Below are 26104 nucleotides of genomic sequence, written 5' to 3'. Positions count from 1 at the left end.
ATGTGTGTGTGTGTGTGTGTGTGTGTGTGTGTTTAAGTGGAAACATCATAACTGTGTGTGTATTTATAAGAGTATCACCTTCCTGTAGATAAATTTTGAGTTTAAAAGTCAAGCAGTTATGATATTAATAATATTTAGAGTATGCAATTGTGGTAATATCATCTGTAATAAATGAAAATGAATTGACATTTGACTATCTTATTATCTCCATTTCTTCTTCGTTTAACCCTAATTCCCAACCACCAACACGAGCAATTATTCTATTGCAAACAGCATAAACAAGTTCAATTTGAATTAGTACCATCATTGAACTCATCGTCGTCAAATTCTTGGAATTCGTCATCCTCTGATACATCGTCAACGATGGAAGGACTGAGAACCGGTTCGGGTGAACGGTTCTTCTTTCTGGCGAGTACGAGACATCGATGGGATGTTGCAGACGCTGAATTACACAATGGGATTTGGGGGAAACTGATAGTGATGAATTGAGGGTTTATGGGATTGGATTGTGTATATGATGGTAGTATTGTGAGATGATGGTAACAGATTGAACTCATTTCAATGGTTTGGTTTGGTTTGGTTGTGAGCCTGTCTGTTCATCACTCGTCCGGGTTTTAAACAGTCAGTGGTGCACCAACCGAACTGGTTTGGAAACTGGTTTAAATTATGATTTCGGCTCCTTTCAACCATTGTTGTAAAATTCGTTAGTCGAGCGGTGGGGTAGGTCTAGCAATTAATTACTTGAATCGAACTTTAATGTATATAGACAAACATTTTCATATGTTTTATTTTTATATATACACATATAGATTTTGGCCGAAAATTGGCCGGAATCTCATTGAATATTTGCTAAATTTGGCCGGAATACCATCAGAAACAGTCGATTTTGGCCGGAACCTCCCTAGAAAATGCTGACTAAGTCCGATTAATCACGATTTTGGCCGGATTTGACCATTGACTGATTAATTTGCCGACTAGCCCAAAATTAATCAGTATGGCGAGGACTAGCAATTAATCGGGCATTAATTGGTGCATAGTCGGGATTTTTGCAGCACTTATTCAACTACTCTTTTTCTAAAGCTCAGGTTCGGTTTGTGAGATGTTTTTTCAAGCTCAGGCTCTGTTCGTTTATTATTTATTAATTGATTTATTATGTTTTTGATTATTTTTATATATATTAATAAAAAACTTAAATGAACCTAAGCTCAGCTCGAGCTCAGCTGTGCAATGTAAAATTAATACACAAGATTCGTTAAAGCTTGGGCTCGGCTCATTTCATGCTTTTTATTGATCAAAGCTTGAGTAACTCGCGAACAACTTAGCTCGTTTCACTGATGAGAATATTGCAAGAGCATGGTTGGTTTTCTTGGTTTATTTGTTAGAATGATGCAGAAACCTCTTTTGAGGTTTTCTTGTCATACGCTATCAAAATGTAACATTATGGTCACGGAACACGCTCTATGAGGTCTTTTCCTTGTATATTTTGGTTGTCGTTTGATTATTTATTTGTTACATGTAGACAAGGTTTTTTCTTATTAACAAATAACAATGCTTCATTTGTTGGAAACTTGGAATGACGCAGAAACCTATTTGGTTATTTGGTTTGGGCCAAGGGTGTTAATACAAGCAAATGGTCTTTTAAATTAATGCAAATACAAGACATTACAATTAACAATAACAATAGCAAACAAACAAACAAACTGACTCTTCTCTTGCATCAAGACACCAACTATAATAAAACTACTAGCTCAACCTTAGTAATTAATCATAATACCACATCATAACCACATGTTAACCCTTCGCAAGCCTTCCAACATATGCCTGCACCAACAAACACGTTTTTACTATTATCATCCGCTAAAAACATAACCAATTTACAATAAGTAAAAACTGACCTCAACAAGCTTAGTAATTTTGGATTTAGAAAACGCCAAATACAGATCCGTTTTCTCTTGCGTTCGGGGGATATTAACTCCTTCAATTGTACCCATAACTTTCTCAACCACTTTCTTCACAATCGTTTTATAAACGTCTCGACTCATCTTACCTTCTTTCCATGTCGGCTTTAAAATCTCTTTAACAAACTCCACAAGCGAGACCTTGAAAGCCCGCGTCGCCTTTTCATCGTTTCCCATATTGCTCTCATCTACCTCACTTTTTCCAACATTCATCTTGGATTTTTCAGCTACTTTGTTCTCACTGGCTTCCACTTTTCCAACTGGTTCCGGTTCCTTTGACTTTTGACTCTCCATTGGTGCACTAGCTTTGACCGGCTCGTTGACCACTGTAGAGTAAAGCAACCCGAGGGCGGCGAAATCTAGGTTTTGTGATACCTGAGGGAGACTACTTGCTTGTGGGATATCGTTTCTGGAAGCTGCTAGATGTTTTCCTTTTTCATCAACCGAACCATTTAACTTGTGATTAGTTCCATTCCCGTTCATATTAATATTGCCACTATTGTTGTCGGGAATAAATCGGGTTTCTTGATAATCATCATGATCCTGTGACCTACCGTCATAGACCTCTGATTTTGAAACATCGTGCGAAAACCTGCAATCATCATCGCGGTTGCATCTACCCATAATAAAGAACTTGCATGGTCGCTTGATATCTTGGTTTGATTGCCGCCTGTTATCTTGATCATTATAACCACCTTTATTGGTTCTATTGTGCTGGGACCCACCTGAGTAATCAGGTCTATTATTGAATCGGTTAGAACCGCCTCTAGATGGGCTTGTAGCCCTACCCTGTTCCCTGCCTCTACTCCTACTCCGGCTCCGGCTCCTGCTCCTGGCTAGCCCCGTAGTCCTGCCACGGTCCCGGTCTCGATCCTGGTCCCAAGGCTGGGTTCGATCCTGATCCTGGTCCCAGACTTGGTCTCGGTTCCTGGTTCGGTGTGGGCTCCCACTACGGGCTCTCTCTCTGCCACCTACTGCTCGACTTCCGCCCCTACATGTAGCATCAAACAGCAGGAAAAACATAAAAAAAAATATATAATAAAAATTACCACTGTGATAACAAGTCAATTTATTAGGAGGCGATCTATTTGGACTGTGTTTTATTGATAACTAAAATCCACATGTAGCATCAACAGAAGGCACAAAAAAATGAAAATAGAAAAACTCCATGTCTAGCAACTGATTTGGGTTAATGTTGTATTGGTATTTGCTAACGGGTCAAAATTAGCTAAAACCGATGTTGAAAGCTAATAATAATAATAATAATAATAATAATAATAATAATAATAATAATAATAATAATAATAATAAATAATAATAATAATAATAAAAAGAAGTTAAAATAAAAATACCTGTTATATTGTATTGGTCAAATGTAGATAGTTGGCTAGAAACTAACATGGAAAACTAAAGTTTAAAAAAAACCATGTCTGGTAACTGATTTGGGTTATATTGTATTGGTAACAGGTCAAACGGGTCAAATGTAGATAGTTAGATTGCATTAACAAAAGGCAAAAGATTAAGAAAAAGTAAAAATAGAAAAAACACGTCTGGCAACTGATTTGGGTTATATTGTATTGGTAGCGGGTCAAAGTTAGCTAAAAACCCACATGGAAGGCTAAAGATTAAAAAAGTTAAAATAGAAAAACTCATACTGTATTGATAACGGGTCAAATGTAGATAGTTAGCTAGAAACTAACATGGAAGACAAAAGATTAAAAAAGAAGTAAAAAATAGAAAAATTCCATGTCTGGTAACTGATTTGGGTTATATTGTATTGGTAGCAGGTCAAATGCAGATTGTTAGCTAAAGACACATGTGTAGCACTAACATAAGGCAAAAGATTAAGAAAAAGTAAAAATAGAAAACATCCATGTCTGCAACCGATTTGGGTTATATTGTATTGGCAATGGTCAAACGGGCCAAATGTAGAAAGTTGGCTAAAAACCCACATGTAGCACTAACAGAACGCAAAAGTTAAGAAAAGGTATAAATAGAAAAATCCCATGTCTGGAAATCGACTTGGGTTGTATTGTATTGGTAACGGGTCAAATGTAGATAGTAAAAGATTCATGTGTAGCATCAACAAAAGGAAATAGATTTAAAAAATTGAAAATAGAAAAAACCCATGTCCTGGCAACTGATTTGGGTTGTATTGTAGTGGTAAAGGGTCCAATTTGGACAGTTGGCCGAGAAGTAAACAGTTTGTATGCCTTAAAACTGCTTTATTGAAGAAAGTAGGATAATAATAATGGTAGCAAAAAATAGTTTTAACTAATCATACGTAATATGTTGATAATTGTGAAATTACAAAGATATGGATAATAGAAGTGTTGACGAGACAAAATTATCTTTATAGCTTTTAATTGATTTTTAATGAGAAAAAGAAACGCAAACCTATTGGGTTGACCGTATTGACCTTCCCAGTCATCAAAAGCACGATCTGCCATCATTCTATGCTTGTCATTGATGTTATCATTATCCATTAACATGTTTTCATTTCCTTGAGTAGAGAAATCATCAGACATTAAAACATCATTGATGTCTGAATTTGACCGTTTCGGTGAATTATCGTTTGAGTTAAACTCTTTGGTCTCATTTTGAGATTCTTTACTATCCCATAAAGATTCGGATTTTCTACGTCTACCACTCATAATCCCGGCTGTTAAACAATGATACTGCAGGTTTTATACCTTCTCTAATCAAAATACAGCATAATCTGCAGATGCAAAAAAAATATATTAATACTTAAATGATAAAAGGATAAATCACTACAGTATTGATGCAAATTGAACGCCGAATTATCCACCATTTTGGTGTTTTAGTGCATTTTGATACAGTGACTAATTATATAGCTGGTGTTAATAATCAGAAACTGATATGTTCAATTGTTCATAAGCATATACTTTTAAAGCTACTTGATAAGACGTAGGAACATAAACCAAACATTCGGAAAGCTAAATTTTGACAATAAATATGACGAATAAACAAATAAATCAACATCAAAGAATAACCTTTTAACTTCAATAACTATTACAACTATATGAGCAAAAATAGAAGATATACGAACCCGAAGCAAAGTGTGGCCTGTCGCTACCTTGTTTCAAGATAACTATTAAGAAAATATGTGTGTGTGTGTGCACGTGCACTAAAAGCAAAGGAAGCCCCTAGATAATTAGCATCAAAGAATCCATTTGGTATCACATTCTTTTCACCAAAATAAAACGTTAAAACTGACATGCCTTCAAGAGGCTCGTCAGCCCTTTGATAACTTCCCAATGTACATCCAAGCAAGGTTTTAAAAAGCGAAAAGCACGCCGAGGTGACAAGGTCTACAACCAAAGCGCAAAAGCACACACTTTTCGCACGTGCGGTGCTTGTGCAATTTTTTTATATATCTCAAAGGTCTTTATTATTACCCTAAATTTAGCTATAAATAAGCTTTATATACGATTTAATATACTAATCAGATAGATACATATACGACCTAAAAAGCCTGCAGTACAACATCGTGATGCTCAAAAACTACAAATGTACAAGAGGAGCGTGCCTCTGAATGTGGATCGACGTCTAAAGCTGCACCTCGCCCGCCTCTTAAAACCAAGCATTCAACTTGGACATGAGCATGCACACAATTCGCGTGGTGTACTATGAAGATTGGTTTGGTGGATGGAGCGGTATGATTATAAATTGGTTTCAACTTTCAAGTCAAAATAAACTCCACATCCAACAAATTCAAGCTTCAACATATACTAGATCTGTATATGGTTTCATACCCTCGTTCTTCATAGACTTGTTAGCCCTCTTTATGCAATGAAATAGTTCAAAACCATTCATTTTCTAAATCTATTCAATTGTTATTCTACCTTGAAGGAGAGAGCAAAGAGATTATGTAATCACTCAAGACTTTAGACTTCAAAGAAAGGTGGCGGCTATATGAACCGAGGGTTTCACTAGGAGCAGCTTCTCTATCTCTTGGGATAGAGGTAAGCTTTGCCCTCATCCCACCCTCCCAATAGCATACTTTTTGAATGGGATTTTTTACTAGGTGCATTTGTTTGTTTTGTTTATTCAATCCTTTGACCTAGGAAAGATGACTATGGGGCTGTTTGGGATTCCTTATTTTCACCTCCTTATAACTTATAAGGAGAAGTCATAAGTTACAAATGTGTAACTTATCAACATTTCCTCTCACATAATAAGGAAACCCAAACACTTTTTTTTTAACTTATCATAAGTCATAAGTTATAAGGAGGTAAAAATAAGGAATCCCAAACACCCCCTATGCCTTGAGAGTTGAGATTTGGAAGTTAATGGAACAATCCCCTTCTAGACTTGTTGCATCTATCAAGTATCAACTTCAACCTTTGACTTCAATGACTTGATCACCCAATATGAGATCTTATATAAGGGTTCGTCAACACATCTCCAACTATTGATTATTGAATGCTCATTGCAAGCCATTGAATCTCCAACTGATGTTCTTTATACCAATGGACACGCATTAATGCGCCCCACCCATAATAACGAATCAATTCCAAGGTGTATGCATTTTTCTCTTTAGTAAAACACTTGTTTACATGCTGATGATGTGTTAATGTGTTGAACTTATCACCGCTCATCTATCAACCTATGGCATTCATCAACCTATTGAAGCAAACTTATGTTGTGTCATTTACGTAGTGCCATGTGAAAAAAAATTCCTTAGATTGTAAAGCTTTGAGCTTTAGTTACGCATCATAGCTTATATGAAATTTATAGCTTTTGCGGTATCAAAATATGACGGTTAAAACCTTATATGAAATTCATTGCTAGCCTCTGTATATTTTTCAGAATATGCTCATCATTATCCTTTTATTTTTCACTATTTTCGCATCATTAGCTTCATATTTTTTTCACAACGTAGCACATGGAGAAGGCGTATGGCCATGTATGTTTTCAAAGACTGTTGCAAGCAATTTGACGACAATTCCAAAACAATCGACGACTAAACAATGTCATGTAAAAGAGCTCTTTAAAACCGTTACGTGCTAAAAAACGATAGCTTGAAAATGTTGAAATGTGGTTTCTTATTATATAGATGGACTAGATGAACATGCTTGGTTGAGTAAACATATTGCCTATGTGTTGCCCATGATCAAGAAAGGTTGTCAATAAAGAGCAACGTGGAATTCCACAATTTGAATATGTGGAACCACAAGACGAGGATATGACTTTTGAAGATAATATCACGTGGACGAGAAAATACACAGCCATCTACACATGTAAAGATCACAAAAAAACAAAGGAATCAAGAACATATCCCATGCCAGCGATATACAAGGCGCCTAGATTTACACATAAAGCTAAAACGAACAAGTAAGAGTAACCTTTTGGATATACTATTTGTTGCATTATTGTAGATTATTGTAGAATTAATCACTATCTATAACCAGCATAAGATATAATTTGATCAAGTGCACTGTGCACAAAAAAATAAACAAACTAACACAAAAATAAAAATACACTTATACCAAAATTCCAATAATTTAAACAAGTTAAGGCATTTATGTGCTATGAAAGCTGCAAATTAGGTGAGGTCTAGTGATCCACCAACTATATAAAGACTTGCTTTATGTAGTTTGCACATTATTAGCATCTGTCTGTCCACTGATCTTAACGGTTAAGCAAGATTCTTTGTTAAAATCCCTATACCTAAGAAATCTGAAATCAGAGACCTCGAGGACACGCCAAAATCATATCAATTTTCTAAAAGTTTCTTAAGGTGTCTACACAACCTATTTGCTTATAATAGAACAACTTCATTGGCTTCTATTGCAAGTTGCTTAACCTATAAAGCTATCCTAATACTACATGTTTACCCTGATATTCGCCTACTGCTGTTACATAAAGTAAGCTAAAATAAGAAACTGAAGAGACAAAAGGTAAAACACATAATATACATACACACATATAAGCACTTGCGTACTACACTGAAAACTGGATTAGCATCGATCATTTCCTAATTTGAATTAACAGACACAATAAACACTAATCACTTCAGTCTACGAACAGTTTGACGGATAAAAGCAAAACCTAATCACAAGATCTAACGTCTAATTAATCCTCTAGGGTTAACGATGACACTGAATTATAATAAGCTGTGTAATTGATAAAGGAATCTATAAACCCTAAATGAACAGTGCGAGAGAATGAAGAATACCTGTAATTGAAGAAAGAACCCTAGAATTCGTTGTGATTGCGTTTCCATGATATCATTGTTGAAAGAAAGGATCTTCGTTTCGGTGAGTGGATTTTGGGTGGGTGATTTAATTGTACGAGTCAACCGGTGATTTGGAGATATATGGAATTGGGGGTTGGAACTGAACACCTTGAAATTACAGGGACCCTGCTGCAAATAAATGGTTTTCAAATTAGTCCTTATGGTTAGAAAATGCTGCTTTTCTTGGACAATAAGTTTGTAGTAAGTAGCACAAAATGTCAAAATCTCACTTTTAGGGTATGTTTGGTCGGAGGTAATGAAATGAAGAGGGGAATAAAATGAGAGAAGGAATGGAATAAACAAAGAAATGAAATGGATAATTACATTCCTTTGTCTTGTTTGGTTAACCTATATGAATAAAATAAATTATTACTTTATGCTGTTTGGTATCTGAAAAAACTGTAGGAATGAAATAGAAATAATAAAAACATTCCTGTCTCAAAATATTTTTTTTTACCAAAATAAAAAAAAAACTACATTAGCGACGGTGGTTGTGGTAGCTCTGGTGACGAAACTGGTGGTGGCGGTGGCAATGGTGGTGGTGGCGGTCAGACAACACGGGCGATGGTTGTGGTGGTAGCGGTGGTGGGGGGTGGCGGTGGTCAAGCGGTGGTAACATTAATAGTGATGGCGATGGTAGGGTGGCGGCAACGGTGATGGTAGGCAGGTGGTAGTCAGGCAGCGACAGGGTGGTGGTGGTGATAACCAAGCGGAGACGATGACAATTGTTGCGGGATGACAATGATGTGGTGATTACCGCAACGACGATGACGGCGGTGGTAACGTTGATTGTAAGGTGGCGGTGGTGGCGATGGTGGCGGCAGCGGCGATAGTAGTGCTGGTGGTGGTGGTGGCGGCGACGGCCAGGTGATGGTAGTGGCAGTGGTAGTGGTGGTTATTATTGTTGTTAAATGGTGGTGTATGTTGTTGAAAAAGTAGGGTGAAAGATGAATGAAATGAAAAAAAAAGACAGGGGTGAGAATGAATAGTTTTGATGGAATATGATTCTATGTGTAATGGATTAGTCAATTCCATTGAACAATCAAACATCACTTTTTCCATTCCCAGGCGATGAATCATTTCATTCTCCCGGTCACTGCTTTACATCCCAAACGTTACCTTAGTGTTTACTTTTCAAAAATTACAAAATAGTTAAATACGTTACTCATCATAGTTTCTTGTGCGATACAGCAAAAAAACATATACAAGATGATACATATGTATAAAGTGAAAACAAAAACTCATAAAATGCTAAAATACTGCTAAAGGTCTCACCCAAATCATTTTTTTAATTTTTCAAAACAATGAAAACGAGTAAACATAAATTAATATTGTACCGATTACAACGATACGGTACTAATTTGACACCGATGATGCAAAAACACCAAAACAACTCATACCGAAACCAAAACCGAAACCATATAAAACTGAATGCCGGTAACAGTATCAATTTTCGAATACCACTTAGTTTTCATTACTCATTGTTTAAAAAAAAAATAAATACAAATTATGTAAACAATTGAAAACAATTACCAAACAAAAACTATTTAAATACAAAAAGATTAAGTATTCAGTTTTTATCATCGTCTACTAGTTGAAGTACGTAATTATATTCCGTCGGTTCAAAAATATATTGTATACAACTTCGAGATCTATATCATATCATAATACCGTAAAAACACAAACCAAAAACAATATGGTTCAAAAGAGTACCAATATGGAGAAGGGATCCTTATCCGTTGTATTAACATTTGATTCAGTTCCGTTAGTTGCTTTACCCCCTAATCGCATCATCCGTAAGTTAGTTGAAATATCCACGTCACCGTACGAATACGATCACCCCAATAACGCTACACATATCCCCAAGCCTCACACTTTTCACCCAACCGCCAACGCTTGCGATCATACTCAAAACTCTATAAAAACTTTCACTCAATTCTATACATTTATATATTTCTGCAATAATTTGCAGCTTGTCATATTGTACAGGAGTCTTCAACTATCTGCACACAGTTACATTGGGAGTCGCAAAAGCGATCAGTTCATATTGTAAGTTAACCTTCTCTAGGGTTTAACGATAGTGAATTTGTGTAATGTGTTTCTGTTGTGGATTGATTTTCTGTGCATGCTTTCAATTACGTGTTGAATCGTCTCTGGTGCTTTTAGGCTGGTCGACAGGGTTTATCAGAGGATGTCATTTTTTTATTTTATTTTGGTTCGGGTTTGTAGAAAGAATTTGTGTTAATCTGATCCTCATTGTTTGCATATTACTGGACTTGAATTTATGAAGAATGAAATTTAGAAGATAGCATTGGTTGCCTAGAATACCTAGCCCTAAGTACTCTGAGCATCTACATAGCAGATTTATAGCAGTTTATTATCTAACCACAGCTAATGTGGAAAAATTTCGACTGATATTTGAGATATCCGTTATTACGGTGGGATATCGGTAATTTTAATATCATGCAAAATTCATATATATAGCAATTTTACACTAACAATTCAGTATACTCTGCTACCATTAACAAATTATCATTTTGCAACTTGCAAAACACCAACAATTGTAGCAAGTAGGAACTGATTAAGACTTAAAACACGAGCAATTGACATTTAAGACTTAAAACACTGATAGGTATCGATATTCTGACAGATATTTGGATTGATATTTCACTTGAGGACCGATAACTGATATCCCACCAATATTGACTGCATAGTTTATATCTAGTTCTTATGCATTTGATTATCATTGCATATGTAAACAACTGTTTATGATCTATGCATAAGATTATGCATATGCAAGTCAATCAAAACTATGAAATTACAAGTGATCCTATAGATACACCAGACACCAAGTGACGTCATCATTCGTATCGTATGACATGACAAAAATTGTCACACAGGCCGTATGACTTTTTCAATGACTTTGTCACGTACCGCATTATGGTGCGTATCATGTACCAGTTTAACACGTTATATTACCCCGTATGACATGTCAATGGTGTCTGTATAGTGTGTTAGTGGTGTTCTTTTAGACAGCCAATTACAACATATTATAAAGTTGTTTTACTAATCCATTTTATGTCATTGTAGTGGAAGTGTTATTGGCGTATGTTTCATTGTTTCTAATGGGATGGAGAGAAGTGTTACATTCTCTATCTTTCACTCTCACTCTGGCAGAATCTTCTAGCAGATCATTATCAATGTGGTCAACAAAACTTGATGACAGTCATTCTTTTCTCTACAACTGGACAATCTTCAGTTCAAGCTTTTGTGCACTCGTTGTGCTGATCCTCTCAATGTATCTAATCTTTGAGCACTTATCTTCTTACAATCAAGCTGAGGTATTTCATTTTCTGTTATGTAACATTAGATTTTGCCTTTATTTAACATCAACTGGGTCAAGCCTTGATCGCAGTTGGCGATAATTGGATCTTAGCTAGCTATTTGTATTATCTTAAACTGATGGAAGTGATAATTAATTTAATTTCAGGAGCAGAAGTTTCTAATTGGGCTCATTTTGATGGTTCCTGTTTATGCACTGGAATCGGTATGAAAAATCCATTTTGTAATTTTCTTTTTTCATCCCTACTTGTTTCTAATTTTGACTTTTTGGAATGTGGACAGTTTTTGTCACTGTTGGATTCAGATGCTGCATTTAATTATGAAAGAATCAGGGATTGTTATGAAGCATTTGCTTTGTATTGCTTTGAGAGATATCTGATAGCCTGTTTAGGTATGTTCTTGTTGATAATAACCTTCTCATTGATAATTTATTTCAATAAACTTAGATTATTATTGTATCAACATTTTACCTTTTTACCTAATCATATATAAATAGAGTAAGTTACACCATATGAGTGACTTTTAGAAGAACAAATAAACTGTGAGTGACTTTGGTGGAACACTTGGGAAACTTGATTACGATTGATACTTTTTAAAATGACCAGTTTTGACCCACTCAGTTTTGCCAGCCTTACTATGTATTATACTTTGCTTTGATATTGTGTTCTATGTGTCTGTATATGCACTAATGCAATACTTTGGCATATTCTGGTACTCAAATATTCTGTTAATTAATATATTTGACAAATTTTGTTATCTTATTGAAGGTGGAGAGGATAATACTATTAAATTCATGGAAAGTAAAAGCCTAATCACCTCTAGCATTCCTCTTATAGAAGAATCATATACTTATGGAGTTGTGGAACATCCGTTCCCATTGAATTTAGTGCTGCGGGAATGGTATCTTGGTCCTAATTTTTACCAAGCTGTAAAAATTGGGATTGTGCAATATGTATGTACACTCTTTTATTTATTTATTTATTTATCATTGTGCCAATTAAATGTTTTAAAATTTCCACCTCATCATGAAAAGTTTTTGTTTGCAGATGATACTGAAGCTCATATGCGGGCTGTTGGCAATGTTGTTTCAGTTTCTTGGTGTTTATGGTGAAGGACAGTTTGAATGGGGATGCGCGTAAGATGCTTTTGAAATATCATGTAGTGGTTGTTAGGGGTGTGCATAAAACCAAATTAATTGACCCATAACCGAATTAATCGATATAACCGAACTGAACCGAACCAAAAACCGGTGGGCCGGTTTAGAGTTTTCTGAAAACTGAAATTGGTGGGCCAGTTATGGGTTACTCATATTTCCATCCCTGACAAACCCGAACTGACCTAAGATACCATGGCTAACTGAACCAACCTACTATGTAATATATACAAATGCCAAATGATAAAGCTCAAGATATTTAAGCCCAAATCTCTAACCGTAAATTATTAAGTGCTTATTTTAAGCCTAAACTTTTAGTCATGGCCAAATCTAGTTCACGGTTAACCAGCCTATAACCGAACCGAATCAACATGTAAAGCCGATTAACCATAGCTGACTTCAACATAGCCGATCGATTATCATTCTCCGGTTAAGTTATTGTTACGGTTTTGTACCAAATCCGACCCATGCACACCCGTAGTGGTCGTAAAATGGGTTGGTGCCAAAATTGGTTATTTATTGTTTGGCTTTAAACGGGTTCGGTGGCGTTGGCCCGGAACACTTTTTGTCAGAAAATATTGTAACTTTTCAATAAATTGGTTTGTAAATATGACTAAACAAATTTATCAAATGATATGATTTACGTATTAATGTTTGACAATTGACTGTATCAATATAATTTTTTTTAATAAAGCGATTTCTAAAATACATTTTACCTGTTTGATTTTGTGACACAGGTTTTTTCTTTTCTTTCTTTCTTTGTTTTTTTTTTGCAGCTATCCGTACTTAGCACTGGTTCTTAATTTCAGCCAAAGCTGGGCGTTATATTGTCTCGTGCAGTTTTACTCAGTAATCAAAGATAAATTAGCACCAATTAAACCATTGGCTAAGTTTTTAACATTTAAATCAATAGTATTCTTAACATGGTGGCAAGGTGTAATTATTGCATTTCTTTTCTCTATGGGAGCTCTTCGAGGCTCGTTAGCTCAGGAGTTAAAAACTCGCATCCAAGATTATATGATATGCATCGAGGTGAGTTATGAATTCTTAAAATTTCTGTTTTTCTTGTAAATTAGGCCTGGAAACGAACCAAACAAACACGAATGGAGCATGTTTGTGTTCGTTCTTTTAACTTTAAATGATTGAATGTGAACAACTAATTGTATGAAGTTTTCTTGTTTATGTACGTCTTCGTGTTCGTTTATGTTCGCTTGCTAACAGTATAATAAAGGGTTCATGAATGCGAACAAGCATAACTGAACACAGAAGAACAAACACAAACGGACATAATTGAGCGAACACCAAATAAAAGTAAACTAGAATATCAAATTCTCGAACCTAAAATTTAATAAAACTACACTGAATTGTAATGGGTGATATTTTATTTTCATATAATTAGACTAAATTGTAATGGACCTTAAAAATATAAACGAAAATATACACCAAGTCACTAACGAACTTAAAACAAATGTAATGAATGAACATAAACGAACATTCATGAACATAAATGAAAGACGAGACCTCTGTTCATGTTCGTTCGTTTAACTAAATGATCAAAAAAATGTCCGTGTTCATTCATTTAATAAATAAACGAGCATAAACTTTCTGCGGAACGGTTCACTGAACGTACTGTTCATTTACAGGCCTAATGACGGCCTCGTGGGCTGAAACCATTAATAATAATGACTCGTAAATAACTATATTTAACATTGTTGAATAGATGGCGGTTGCTGCAGTGGTGCATTTATATGTATTTCCTGCGGTGCCTTATAAACGGGGAGAAAGATGTGTTAGAAATGTTGCGGTCATGGCTGACTATGCATCATTGGGAACCGAACCGGCTCCAGATGAGGTTCGGGACTGTGAGAGGACCACAAAGGTGCGGTTCGGTCATCATGATGACATGGTGCAACGTATGAAGTTGCATCAGAGTGTTCGTGATGTGGTTGTTGGAAGTGGTGAAATTGTGAGTTTATTAACTTTTTACTCTTTTTATTTAGTTTGAATGTTTTTGTTTTCTTATTATTAGAGGATGCTAGTTGACGGGACGAGAAATGGGTCGGGTCGGTTTGATTTTTGTTGGGTAACAATGTTTATTTACTCAAAAACTGTTTTGAACTTTTTTATAAAGACCCATGCATTAAAAACTTTTTTGTAAGGGCAAACTGGTGACGTGGCATATGATGTCTCTGTTAGTTTAATTTACAGAGACCTCAAGCTCGGTCCGCCAGTAGTTTTCTACGCTTGGCCTCGGCTCGTTTATTATTTATTAATTAATTGTGTACATTTATAATTATTTAAATGTATATTAATTATAGGTTTTATTTAGGCATATTGGTTTTAAATAATCCCAACTATGCCCTATTGGTAAATAATGGTCCCAACTTCACACTTGCCTGGTGGCGCTCCCAACTAAAGAGGTATTTGTTTTTAACAGACCGCGACTAACGGATGTCAACTCCGTTAGTCTGATGATGACATGGCTATCCCAGCTGTAAAAAAAACTCTTATGTGGCACGATTACGTGGCGCTGGACCCTTTAGTAAGATTTTTATGTATTATTATTTATTCAAACAAAAAATTCATCTCCATCCTCCATCTCTTTTAAGCCCCACCATCCATCTCTCACCATTGATAGCCTGCAACTACCACCACCACCAACCAGTAACCACCGCCACCTTCTTCTTCACCATCCCAAATGTTACACATTTTCACCATCTTCAGATTCATTTTGCCATTTCCTTTTCTTCCTCAAATATTGAAAAGAAGCCCCTCACAAAGGCTCTATCAAGACCAATCTTTTTCTAATCCTCTCAACAATTTCAAGACCTATTGGTAATTTCATCACCAAACCTTCAAACATTATATACTCCAGCCTCATATCTCAATCCAATATCACCAATTTTAACAACGCCATGCCGGAAACGACCTTTCTCCGGTGACTGCGAACAAGATCTAACCACCACCATGTCCATTCCCTACAACCACCTGTGGAACCCACAAGCCCCACCATTATCTTATTTGTCGGCCACCGGCGGTGGAGATCCAAACAGAAATTATCGGCGACCACCATGTTCTCCGGCCACCACCTGCAACTTTTGCTCTGCTTCTGTACCTGCAACTTCCGCTCAATCTCTGTACCGCCACCACGTTGGCACACTGTCGCCACCGCCTCGTCTGCAACCGTCACCGGAAACACCACCCTTTCAATCAATCCACAGCACTCGCATTTCCCCTCACTGCCACGATGTAAATCGTCGTCCACCTTATCATTCACCGTTATCTCCGTCACGATATAATCAAGCCAGATCCCCAATTTTCTAGCTATATAAACCTAACCCCTGAAAAAGAAACAGATGATGAAGGTGAATAGGACTAGGGTTTAATGAAGGTGATGGTAGGTGTTGGTATGGTAGTGGCAGGTGGTGGTGGAGGACCGATGATGATGGAGTAGAGAGAGAGAGAGAGAGAGAGAGGTGTTGGTAGTGATTGTGTAATATGCCACATAAGCTTGATCTTGTCACGTATCTGCCATATAAGGACGTTTCTGACACGTATGCATGCCACATCATCATCAAACTAACGGAGTTAGTAATTCGTTAGTCGTGGTCTGTTAAAATGGAAAAAGCCTAGACTAATTTTTCACTTCATCAACAAAGTTAAGAGATAATCGGGGGCTATGCATAGACGCTTCATAGATCCACCATTGGATACGCTGCTCTCCAAGTTGTCCAAATTAACAAGTAAAAATATGGCTTAATTTAAATCGACTCAAAATAAAAATACTTGGGTATAATTTGTCACTTCTTCAAAACGTTAGATATCATTTGCTATCAATTAAATCCTTTAAATATCTAATATCTTAAATCTTAAATATATATATACGAAATTTTTAAAAGTTCTCTGGTTACTTCGTAAATTCTTTCAAGCCACCAGATTGCTTTATTTGTAAATGGAGGTTTTTCATACATTTGACCCGAATTCACGGGTATGGGTCTCACCAAACCCAGATAGCCCTTAAACGGCTTATAACATCTCAATAAATTAAAAATTAATCTCATCAAATATTTGATATAAAAAATCTTATAAAATAGGGATATACTAAAATTTTAATATCCGATGTTTTTTTAAAAAATATTTTTTATAATTAAGAAGCAATTTTATAGTAAAAAAGAATAAGCAGGTCATGGGTCTCACCAAACCCAGATAGCTTTTAAACCAGATTATAATATCTCATTTATTTGTGAAACCCTTTCATCATCAAATCGTAAGTATATTATTAACTTCTATTAAAATCCAAAAAAACATATAAATATTAGAAATGAATAATGTAAAATAACCCCGTAATACGCAGGGGCTGATTTATATAGAAAGGGGGTGGTTCCCCGGAACTACCCGAGTTTCGAAATAATAGTGTACTTTTATATACAAAATATTATAGGAACCACCTTATAAATTAGGAAGGAACCACCCTAATCTCAACTATAAGCGCTGGTCTGCTGGTAAAAACTTGGTTTTGTAAGGGTGATGTCGCGGATTTGATCCAGTCATGATGCGTTATTTTTGAACTGTTTTTTTAATTAAGACTTATATGTTATATCAATTAAGGGTTTTAAGTTTTACCACATATCTAACAACCGCTGCCTCTCAAGACTCACGCACACACAAAGCTGACTCTCCGACCACCGCCCACCATCGCTGCCCGTTGGCCTGGCTTGTTCTCCGACCACCGCCGCTGCCCGCTGGCCCTCTCTTTTTCCTGCCAGCCACACGTCCACACTCCACACCTGCTTTCAGCCTTCTGCTCTTCCTCAAAGCTCGAATCCTCCCACTTTGAAGGTATGTTCACATTCATTTGTTAAATGCTAATTACTTGTTCTTGTTAATTGTTTTTTTTATGTTGTTAGTTGTTAAGTTATTTATTAAATTTAGTTTTAATTTGTTAGTTTCTTAGTTTTTAATTTGTTAGCTTGTAATTGTTGATTTGTAGGTATTATGAACATCACGAGATATTTCCAAAGAGAACCATCGAACCTTGGATCATCATCTTCAAGTAGTAAACCGTCAAAAATAAATTTGGATGATCTTCCATGGGATCTTTCCGAAAGGCAACCAATTTCATCTTATCACCTAAGTCAAAAAGATGAAATTAGACGGGCATATCTACTTAGAGGTCCGTGTCAATCAACCGGGCATGATTTTCCTCTAACAAATTTTAGTGGTAAATTAAGGCGTTTAATGAGGAATGGTACACTACTGAATATGGAAATTGGTTGGAATATAGTGTCAAAGCGGATAAAGTGTATTGTTTGTATTGTTACTTGTTTAAGGAAAGTGGAAAAAATGATGCATTTCTAAGTGAAGGATTGCGATGTTGGAATAGGTGTCGGGAGAATTTTAGCAACCATGTTGGTAAGTGCAATAGTTTTCACAACAAAGTGCGTAAAAAGGGGGAAGACTTACCTAACCAAGCTCAATCTATACATGTGGCCATTGACAATGGAACAAATATACATAAAAAACAATATAGAATCCGATTACATGCTTCAGCTAGACTTACTAAAGCATTGTTGAATGGTTTGTTAGCTTTTATCGAGTTCTTAAAAATGTTTGGAGAACTAAATGAAGAAATTGGTAAGGTTATATTAGGTAATGCTCCCAGGAATAACCAAATGACGTCTCCATCAATCCAAAAAGAACTTTGTAATTGTTTTGCCGAAGAAGTATTAAAGAGGATAATTGAAGAACTTGGTGATGATGTCTTTTCCATATTAGTTGATGAATCGAGAGATAATTCTAGAAAGGAATAAATGACCGTGGTTTTAAGATATGCTGACAAATTAGGATTTGTGAAGGAGCGATTTATTGGCCTTGTTCATGTTATGGAAACTATTGGACTCGGTCTGACCAAGACACATATTATTATTGATGTGGCTAGTACGTTATGATCCAAGTCAGGTCATACCCAATAACAAGCTAGACAAACACCAATTATATTTGTTTATATATGATATGATCATAAGTAAATAAATATTGATACTTATGTTATTTGGAAAGGGTTTCTCAATACAATGTACTTGTGAAATGAATAAATCATACGGATGATTTATATTTCGAGAGAGGACATTACATAATGTTACTTAAGATGGTTAAATAACAATGTGTAACACTTATCAATTTGCATGTTGTTTGAAATGTGTTATGTTACAATTTTATAAAAATGGAATTACATAACATAAGAAGTTATATATTATAAAACTTGTATAAAAATTTGAAGTGGGTGAGAGGGTGGCCGCCCCCCTCCCTCTCTTTCTCTCTTCATTTTTATATTATTATTATCTCATAGTGGAGACATGCAAGCTTGGTGAGTGGTGGACTTGTGAGGTGGTTTTGAAAGACAACCAAAAATCCCTTTCTTTCTCTCATAATTTTCTCAAGTAACAAAAACAAACTCTCCTCCTCTCCTTTCCTTCTTATTTTCGGCCAAAAAAAAAGGAAAATAAGGAGGCGAATTTCAAGTGTAAAGAATCCTAGCTAAGAGGTGTTTTGTCGGGAGCTTGGGGTATGAAAGCTTGAGGAACTCCCATTGAAGTTCTTGCATACTATTTCACCATCTCTTTCATCTTCTTTTGGGTTTACATGAAAGGTAGTTTAACATGCATGAACTTATAGTGACATGCATGTACTTGTTAGTATGTTTTTCGTATTTGGATCCGGGTTTGGGTTTTGCATGTGTAAATTGGTTTTACATTCAACAAATTAACAAGATTTAAATCTAATTTCCGCTGCATTTTCATAAAAGTAAGGTTTTATGACTTTGATAATCCTGTTAAAACCCAACAGAAACAACCGCGTTATCTCTTAAAGCTGCAATCTATAAATTATTTGCTCGCCACAGCTTGAGTATTGATAGGGTTAGAGGCTAAGGATATGACGGTTCAAGAAATATGTCCGGTGAGGTTAATGGTTTGAAAGCTTTAATTTTGAAAGAAAATTCTTCAGCAAATTATGCTCATTGTTTTGCTCACCAATTTCAACTTGTTGTGGGCCTTGCAACCAAACATCATGAGATTTTCAAATTTTTTAAAGAATTATCAAATTTAATAAATGTTGTTGTTGCATCTTGTAAAAGAATAGATTTGATAAGAGAGAGTCGAAGAGAAATATTGAGATTGAATCCGGAAGTGGAAAAAATCAAGAATTGTCACTTGTAAGAGTTGGGGATACACATTGGAGTTCTCATGAAAAAACAATTATTCGTTTAGTTACTTTATATTCTAGTGTTATTGACGTGCTTGAATATATTGAAAATTCAGGAGAGTTTTCAGATCACAAAAGTAAAGCACATGGACTTCAATTATACATGAAAATTTTTAGTTTTGTATTTTATTTACATTTGATGAAATACATCGATCTTGGGTGTTACTAACACATTGTGTCAAGCACTTCAAAGAAAAGATCAAGATATATTGAATGCAGTTAAGCTAGTTAAGTTAACTGATGAAGCACTAAAAGGTTATCGGCTTGAAGGTTTTGACTCGCTTTTGGAAGATGCCACATCCTTTTGTGATAAATATGATATTGAAGTGGTTGATATGGAAGCCGAGTATGTTGATCTGAAATATCGAAGAAAGAAGACCGGTATCACCAATCGTCACCATTATGTGGTTAGTAATTTTAACACGGTTCTCGATATTCAAATTCAAGAGCTTGGAAACCACTTTAATGAGGTAACCACTAAATTGCTTACTAGTATGAGTTCTTTGAGCCCGTCTTGTAATTTTAGTGCCTTTAGTAAAGCAAACTTGTTAATGTTGGCCGATATGTATCCATGTGATTTTGATTTTGATGAAAAGGAGAAGCTTGTATATGAACTTGGCTACTACATTACTAATGTGATAGAAGATAAGCAGTTTGCCAAATTGAGTAGGTTAGGTGATCTTGCCAAATTGATGGTGAAAACAAGATTACACGCTGATTATCCGTTAGTCTATTGTTTAACCAAGTTATCATTAGTTTAGCCGGTTGCAACGACAAGCGTTGAAAGATGCTTTTCTTTAATGAAGAATGTGAAAACGGATTTGTGTAATAGGATGTGGGATGGATACATGAATGATTCTTGCATTTGTTACATTGAAAGAGAATTCCTCTAACAAGTGTCGGTTGAAGAAGTAATGCAACAATTTCAAAAGATGAAGACTCGTAGAGAACAACTATAATTGTTTTTTTATAATTCGTAAGACTATTATATTTCTATTATGTGTTTTTTAATTTCTAATGGCGGTGTCTCTTTTATTATTTTATCGTATTTTTATTGTGTAATGAACTTTGCCCGAACCATCGAACCGACCCGGAATTTTTTTACACCCGACTCTATGAAATTGAAGCATCTATAATTCGTGCACCAACTGAAAAAAATTCTTGGATCCGTCACTGGTAATACGAGAGATAAAAGCTATTAACATATAAATTGATAATTTGCAACTTCGACTAATATTATATTAAGCAAAACAATATTATTGAAGTTTTATAACAACTTGAGGGTTGAATCTATCCACATTTTAGAAAAATATACATTAGTCAGGTTTAATTATTGAAATATTTGGTGGAAACTGATTTTGCGTATAAAGATAGTTTCTTGACTTCTAGACACTAAAAAGGCATCTTTCTGGATCTAAATCACTATATTTGTTTGATTAAAAAATCTTTCCATGCATATGAATCAATAAAATTTTAATGAGTTGAGCCAAACTCGAATTCGTTTAAGCTTATCGTTAACTTTTGAATTATATATCTAAAACTAGAGCTTGTTTCATCTAAAAATTTTCAAGCTTATGTTCGGCTTATTTATGGACTTCTTAATAATTATTGACTATTTAATAATTTCACACATGTACATTTTAGTTACCTTTTACTGTAACTATATATGTAATCATACTTGTATTGTATATTTTTTCATATTGAATAAAGGTTATAGGTTATCACACTTTCATAAATTATAGACCTTTTTACTTAGGGCTTGCTAATCCTGTCAAGCTCTATACGTGAAAACTGGTCTAGAACAGCTCATTGTTTAAATGAGCCTCAACTTAAGCTTAAGCTTATTTAACGAAGCAGTTTTGAAGGGTTAGGCTAAATGCCTAAATATACGTTAACAAAATATTGCTGTAATAATAATAATAATTATTATTATTATTATTATTATTATAAAAAACAGAAAAAAAAAACAAATAAAAGAAACAAAAGGTTTAATTTGTATTTATCTGAAAACTGGATATGAGAGAGAGAACAAATAACAAAAGTGTAAAGAGGTAGCTAGTGCAACCAATATAGTAATTGCATAGAATACGTGCTAATAAAAATGAGTTTGAACATACTGTAATAAAGATATGAAATATACATAAATATACACATGTGCATATAGAATTTGTAGTATATATTGAAATTTACTGGTATAGTAGTATTTGTAGAAAACTTAAGTTTTTTTAAAAGATTTTATTAAAATTTTAATTTCTGGAGTTTTTTTTTTCTCTCAAATTGAAATTATATTCAGTTAAAAGAAAAATAATATCCACGCCTTTCTTAAAAGCCAGTTGTTGAATGAACGTGGACTTAGTTTGGTTCACATTCATTAGTTAAGCTAACAAGACTTATCTTCAAGTGAACGGATTCGATTCTTTTTATATAGTGAAATCATTTTCTTTAAACGGCGCATTTAATTTTAATTATTGTCATACGTGGAAATTGAACTCAAAACATCTCTAAACCCTCCTAATTCTAGATGTGTAAAGGCTTTGCCTTGTCAACCGATACTAAGCAAATTCGTGTTGTTTTTTATTGTAAGTTGTATTTGTGCCATAATATTGTGTTGGGAGTCTACAGCTTTATCTTTTTTAATTTAGTGGCAATGTTGTGACGAACTTAAAGTCTTAATTGATACCGAACAAACTTGTGCCGCAGCGACACCGCGTTTGTTAGCTAGTCATTTGTTATTTCTCCGATGATTGTGCGAGAGACCAAATAAGCACTAGTTATCGTTAAGAGGCTACATCTTCATGATTCGTAGCTTCTTAATGGTTAAAAGATGACCTTAAGTCTGAACGGTTAAGAGGCGACCTTAAGAGGCTATCTCTTAACCATTTAGACTTAAAGGTTGCATCTTAACAATTAAAACACTATGCATCATTAAGATATATCCTCTTAACGACCATTTGCAAGTATACTCATGCTATAGTTTAAAAGAAAATTTTAATTGTAGAGTTGCCAACTAACTAAATTTGAATACGAGTTAAAGTTGTAGACTTGTAGCTCAGATGGACAAACTTAGTTCGGTTTATATTGTTAGGGGTTGAATCTGGGTTAACATTAAATCAAATTAGCTCTTTAATTAACCTACTTTACTATAATAAACGAGTTAAAGCGTGGGTCGCGTTTTATCATTTGGTTACTGATGTAACACAAAGTGCACATCTTATTGCATCGAATTATCCTCATATTTATGCCGAACTCCATGCAAATTCATTGTTTTAGGTACTTATTTGAGTTATTTGTGAATTTGCAGGTCCGGGCGCCCGCCCGACAAAGAAAACATGAAAAGATGGCGTTTCGGAGGCAAAAACAGCAATCTGCCAGACCTGCACGACCATGCCAGCACGTGTATGGGACCGTGCCAACTAGGAAATGTGCCAGTGCAAGCCAGTGCATGATCTAATACTGAGAAAAGTCAAAATAACCAGCCAGTGCCAGCCCGTGCCAGAACAGAGAAATCTGACTTTTTGGTCAGATTAAAGCCAATGGTTGACTTTCCACAAATAGGCACGGTCGTGCGTGCCCGTGCACCTGCCCGTGCCAGACGTCCAGAATGCATAAATACACCTCCATTATCCTCATTTCAAGGGTGGAGCCTTAGGGGAATTCTCTAAAATTGCTGGAAATTTATTGTGTGTGTTCTAAAGAGAATTCAAGACTTCCATCTTGTGTGATCATCTTTGCAAGTAGCAATCATCATTCATCTTAGTTTGAAATTTCTTATTCTTAACAATGCTTTGTAAGACTACTTTGATTTTGTTTGTTGTATCAAGCCTTATGGGCTAATACTTTTGTTACTTAGATTATGTTGAAACTTTTACTTATGTGATATTTATCTATGCATGATTTTGGCAAATTGGTGTTCTTCAAGTTTATGACATGTTCTTGAATAGAGTTTAATGGTTGAATGCTTGTTTTAGTTCCTAGTCTTGTTAGTTTGGTAGATTGTTAGCCATAATATGTTGGAAAACTATGTGTTAAGTATTTGTTTATGAACTTAGTTTGTGTATGCATACTTTGTTTATATCACTAAGTTAGGAATGACTAGTGGAAATTAACTTGGTTATGAATTTTAACAAGCATGAAACCTATCACTTGATATTGGAAAATTGTATGATGATAACATGATTCTTTGAGTTGGTTGATGTTTGCTAGAGATTAAGGCCATAATCCTTAGTTTATATTTTGCTAATTTACAAGATTCATGTGTTTGACTAGTGTTCTTGAGCTTGTCTATTTTACATGATTTTAGGTGGTTAGTTTGTTGTTTTCATGCTAGCTTTCCTTTAATTATGAGATTAGGTAGTTTTGACAAACTTACTAATCTATGGTTATTATCTTGAAAAACACCCCTCATGATGCTTGTTATTAGTGTTTGGTTGCCTTGATTGGAATTTGATATTGATGCTTGCTTATGATGTTTGCCATTATCATTGTCATTTTGTCACTAAGTTTAAGTGGATGCTTAGTCTAAGTAGCTTTGTTTGGATTGATTGTTAGTTGTATTCTATTTGCTTTGTTATTGTTATATGTTAGTTAGTAATTTGAAAAACCAATTTGATTGCTTGTTTGGTTAAATTAATTACAAAGATTTATTATCAAAAGTTCACCGTGTCCATGGATTGACACTCGGTTCTTACCGATACTTTGCTACAAACGATAGGTACACTTGTCTTTCGTGTGTGGTTTGGTTGTTGGTGAAAACCATTTTTAAAACCCGATTTGTGTGAAACTTTTATTTAAATTTTTATATATATATATTCGCACACGTCAAGTTTTTGGCGCCGTTACCGGGGACACGGTGTTTTACTTTTGAAAACGATACGAGTAATTGATTTGCCTTGTGGATATTTTTGCTCTATTTTATTTTTATCTATTTCATTTTTATTCATCTTGTTTTATTTTATTAGTTATATTTTTAGGGAGTTCTCCGTGTCTTGTTTGTTTCCATTCCGCGTTTCTTTCGGGTGATGCATGTCCACCACACCCGGTCCTGATCTTGTTTCCCCCCTTTCTGAACCCGAGCGACATCTTCAAGAAGGTTTGAGGAGGAGAGCACGCGAGATTGTCGAGGTCTTTGAAAACGAAGTTGTAGAGGAGGACGCGAATCCCGAGGTTGAAGAGATGGCGGATCCGAACAATCAAGGTCGCATGGATGACTTTGCCACGCCGTCCCTCAATGGCTATGGCAGCAGTGTTAGGGAGCCCGAGATTACCGTGAGTTTCGAGATTAAGTCGAGTATTATTCATATGGTTGAAAATTCCGTTTCTTTCCATGGCCTCTCGAATGAGGACCCTCATTCTCATGTTGCGCATTTCCTTCGATTATGTGCGACATTCAAAATTCAGGGGTGTACGGACGATGCCGTGAGACTCTGACTTTTTCCATTCTCATTTCGCGGGGCTGCCTTGGAGTGGTTAGAGGCACTCCCTTCCGGTTCCATCACCACTTGGAACCAATTGGTTGAGCAGTTTCTTCTTCAGTACTTTTCACGCGATAAAACTGCAAGATACTGGGCAAAAATCACTGGTTTTCGTGTTGATGATGACGAGTCACTTCATGCTGCATGGGAGAGGTTCAAGGGCTTGTTGAGAAAATGCCCTCATCACGGTTTGAGTCGCGGTCTTCAGTGTCGTACGTTCTTTGATGCTTTATCCGGAGCATAGAAGCAGGCCGTTGATCAGGTTGCGAGAGGAGATTTCGTAGGTGTACTCCCAATGAGCCATTGGATGTCTTGGAGCGAGCTGCTAAGAAGAGTTTTGCATATAATCCGCCTCATAGTATTCCTTCCACTAAGGGCGTTCTTCATGTCGATTCTAATACCCTTGTTTCCGCTCAGTTAGAAGCCTTGACCAAAAGATTAGACTAGATGCAATCCGATCTGTCCAAATCTAGCTCTCGTTGTGGGGCGTGTGACGGGAAACACCAGACAAGTCAGTGCCAGCAGGCCATGGTGGTGGAGGATGTTGACTTTGTAGGCCGCCAAAACAATGCCTACAGAAACTCCTATAACCCGGGATGGAGAAACCACCCAAATTTCAGCTGGAAAGATGGTGGTGGCAGTCAAAATCAGAATCAAA

The 26104-nt window shown here is 35.6% G+C and overlaps 3 protein-coding genes and 1 non-coding gene across 4 annotated transcripts; 2 read left to right on the top strand and 2 right to left on the bottom strand.

Annotated features, from left to right (window-relative positions):
• Window positions 1–1757: 1757 nt before the first annotated feature.
• LOC143555853 (uncharacterized) lies at window positions 1758–4848 on the bottom strand. The gene is made up of 3 exons (XM_077045351.1): window positions 4356–4848; window positions 1896–2949; window positions 1758–1821 (listed from the first exon to the last, which is right to left on the bottom strand). The coding sequence occupies exons 1-3, from the start codon at window positions 4610–4612 to the stop codon at window positions 1792–1794; spliced, it is 1341 nt and encodes a 446-aa protein (XP_076901466.1). The 5' UTR covers window positions 4613–4848; the 3' UTR covers window positions 1758–1791.
• Window positions 4849–11343: 6495 nt separating this feature from the next.
• Window positions 11344–14063, top strand: LOC143536934 (protein LAZ1 homolog 1-like). Its single transcript, XM_077030831.1, has 6 exons — window positions 11344–11561; window positions 11711–11767; window positions 11845–11953; window positions 12330–12514; window positions 12609–12697; window positions 13492–14063. Exons 1-6 carry the CDS (start codon window positions 11346–11348, stop codon window positions 13784–13786), a joined length of 951 nt encoding a protein of 316 aa, XP_076886946.1. The 5' UTR covers window positions 11344–11345; the 3' UTR covers window positions 13787–14063.
• A 372-nt stretch (window positions 14064–14435) lies between these two features.
• On the top strand, window positions 14436–20736 carry LOC143544782 (uncharacterized). Its single transcript, XM_077036816.1, has 4 exons — window positions 14436–14681; window positions 14745–14798; window positions 19848–20052; window positions 20159–20736. Exons 1-4 carry the CDS (start codon window positions 14436–14438, stop codon window positions 20734–20736), a joined length of 1083 nt encoding a protein of 360 aa, XP_076892931.1.
• Window positions 20737–25533: 4797 nt separating this feature from the next.
• On the bottom strand, window positions 25534–25638 carry LOC143556899 (small nucleolar RNA R71). The gene has a single exon (XR_013139469.1). It is a non-coding gene; the product is annotated as a small nucleolar RNA R71 (small nucleolar RNA).
• Between the last annotated feature and the right edge of the window lie 466 nt (window positions 25639–26104).

This window comes from Bidens hawaiensis, unplaced genomic scaffold (genome assembly GCF_021521415.1).
Source record: "Bidens hawaiensis isolate Kalapana, Puna unplaced genomic scaffold, B.hawaiensis_p1.1 tig00000055_1, whole genome shotgun sequence".
Taxonomy (NCBI): Eukaryota; Viridiplantae; Streptophyta; class Magnoliopsida; order Asterales; family Asteraceae; genus Bidens; species Bidens hawaiensis.
The sequence above is the reverse complement of the archived record's forward strand: the minus strand, read 5'-3'. Positions and strand labels throughout refer to the sequence as shown.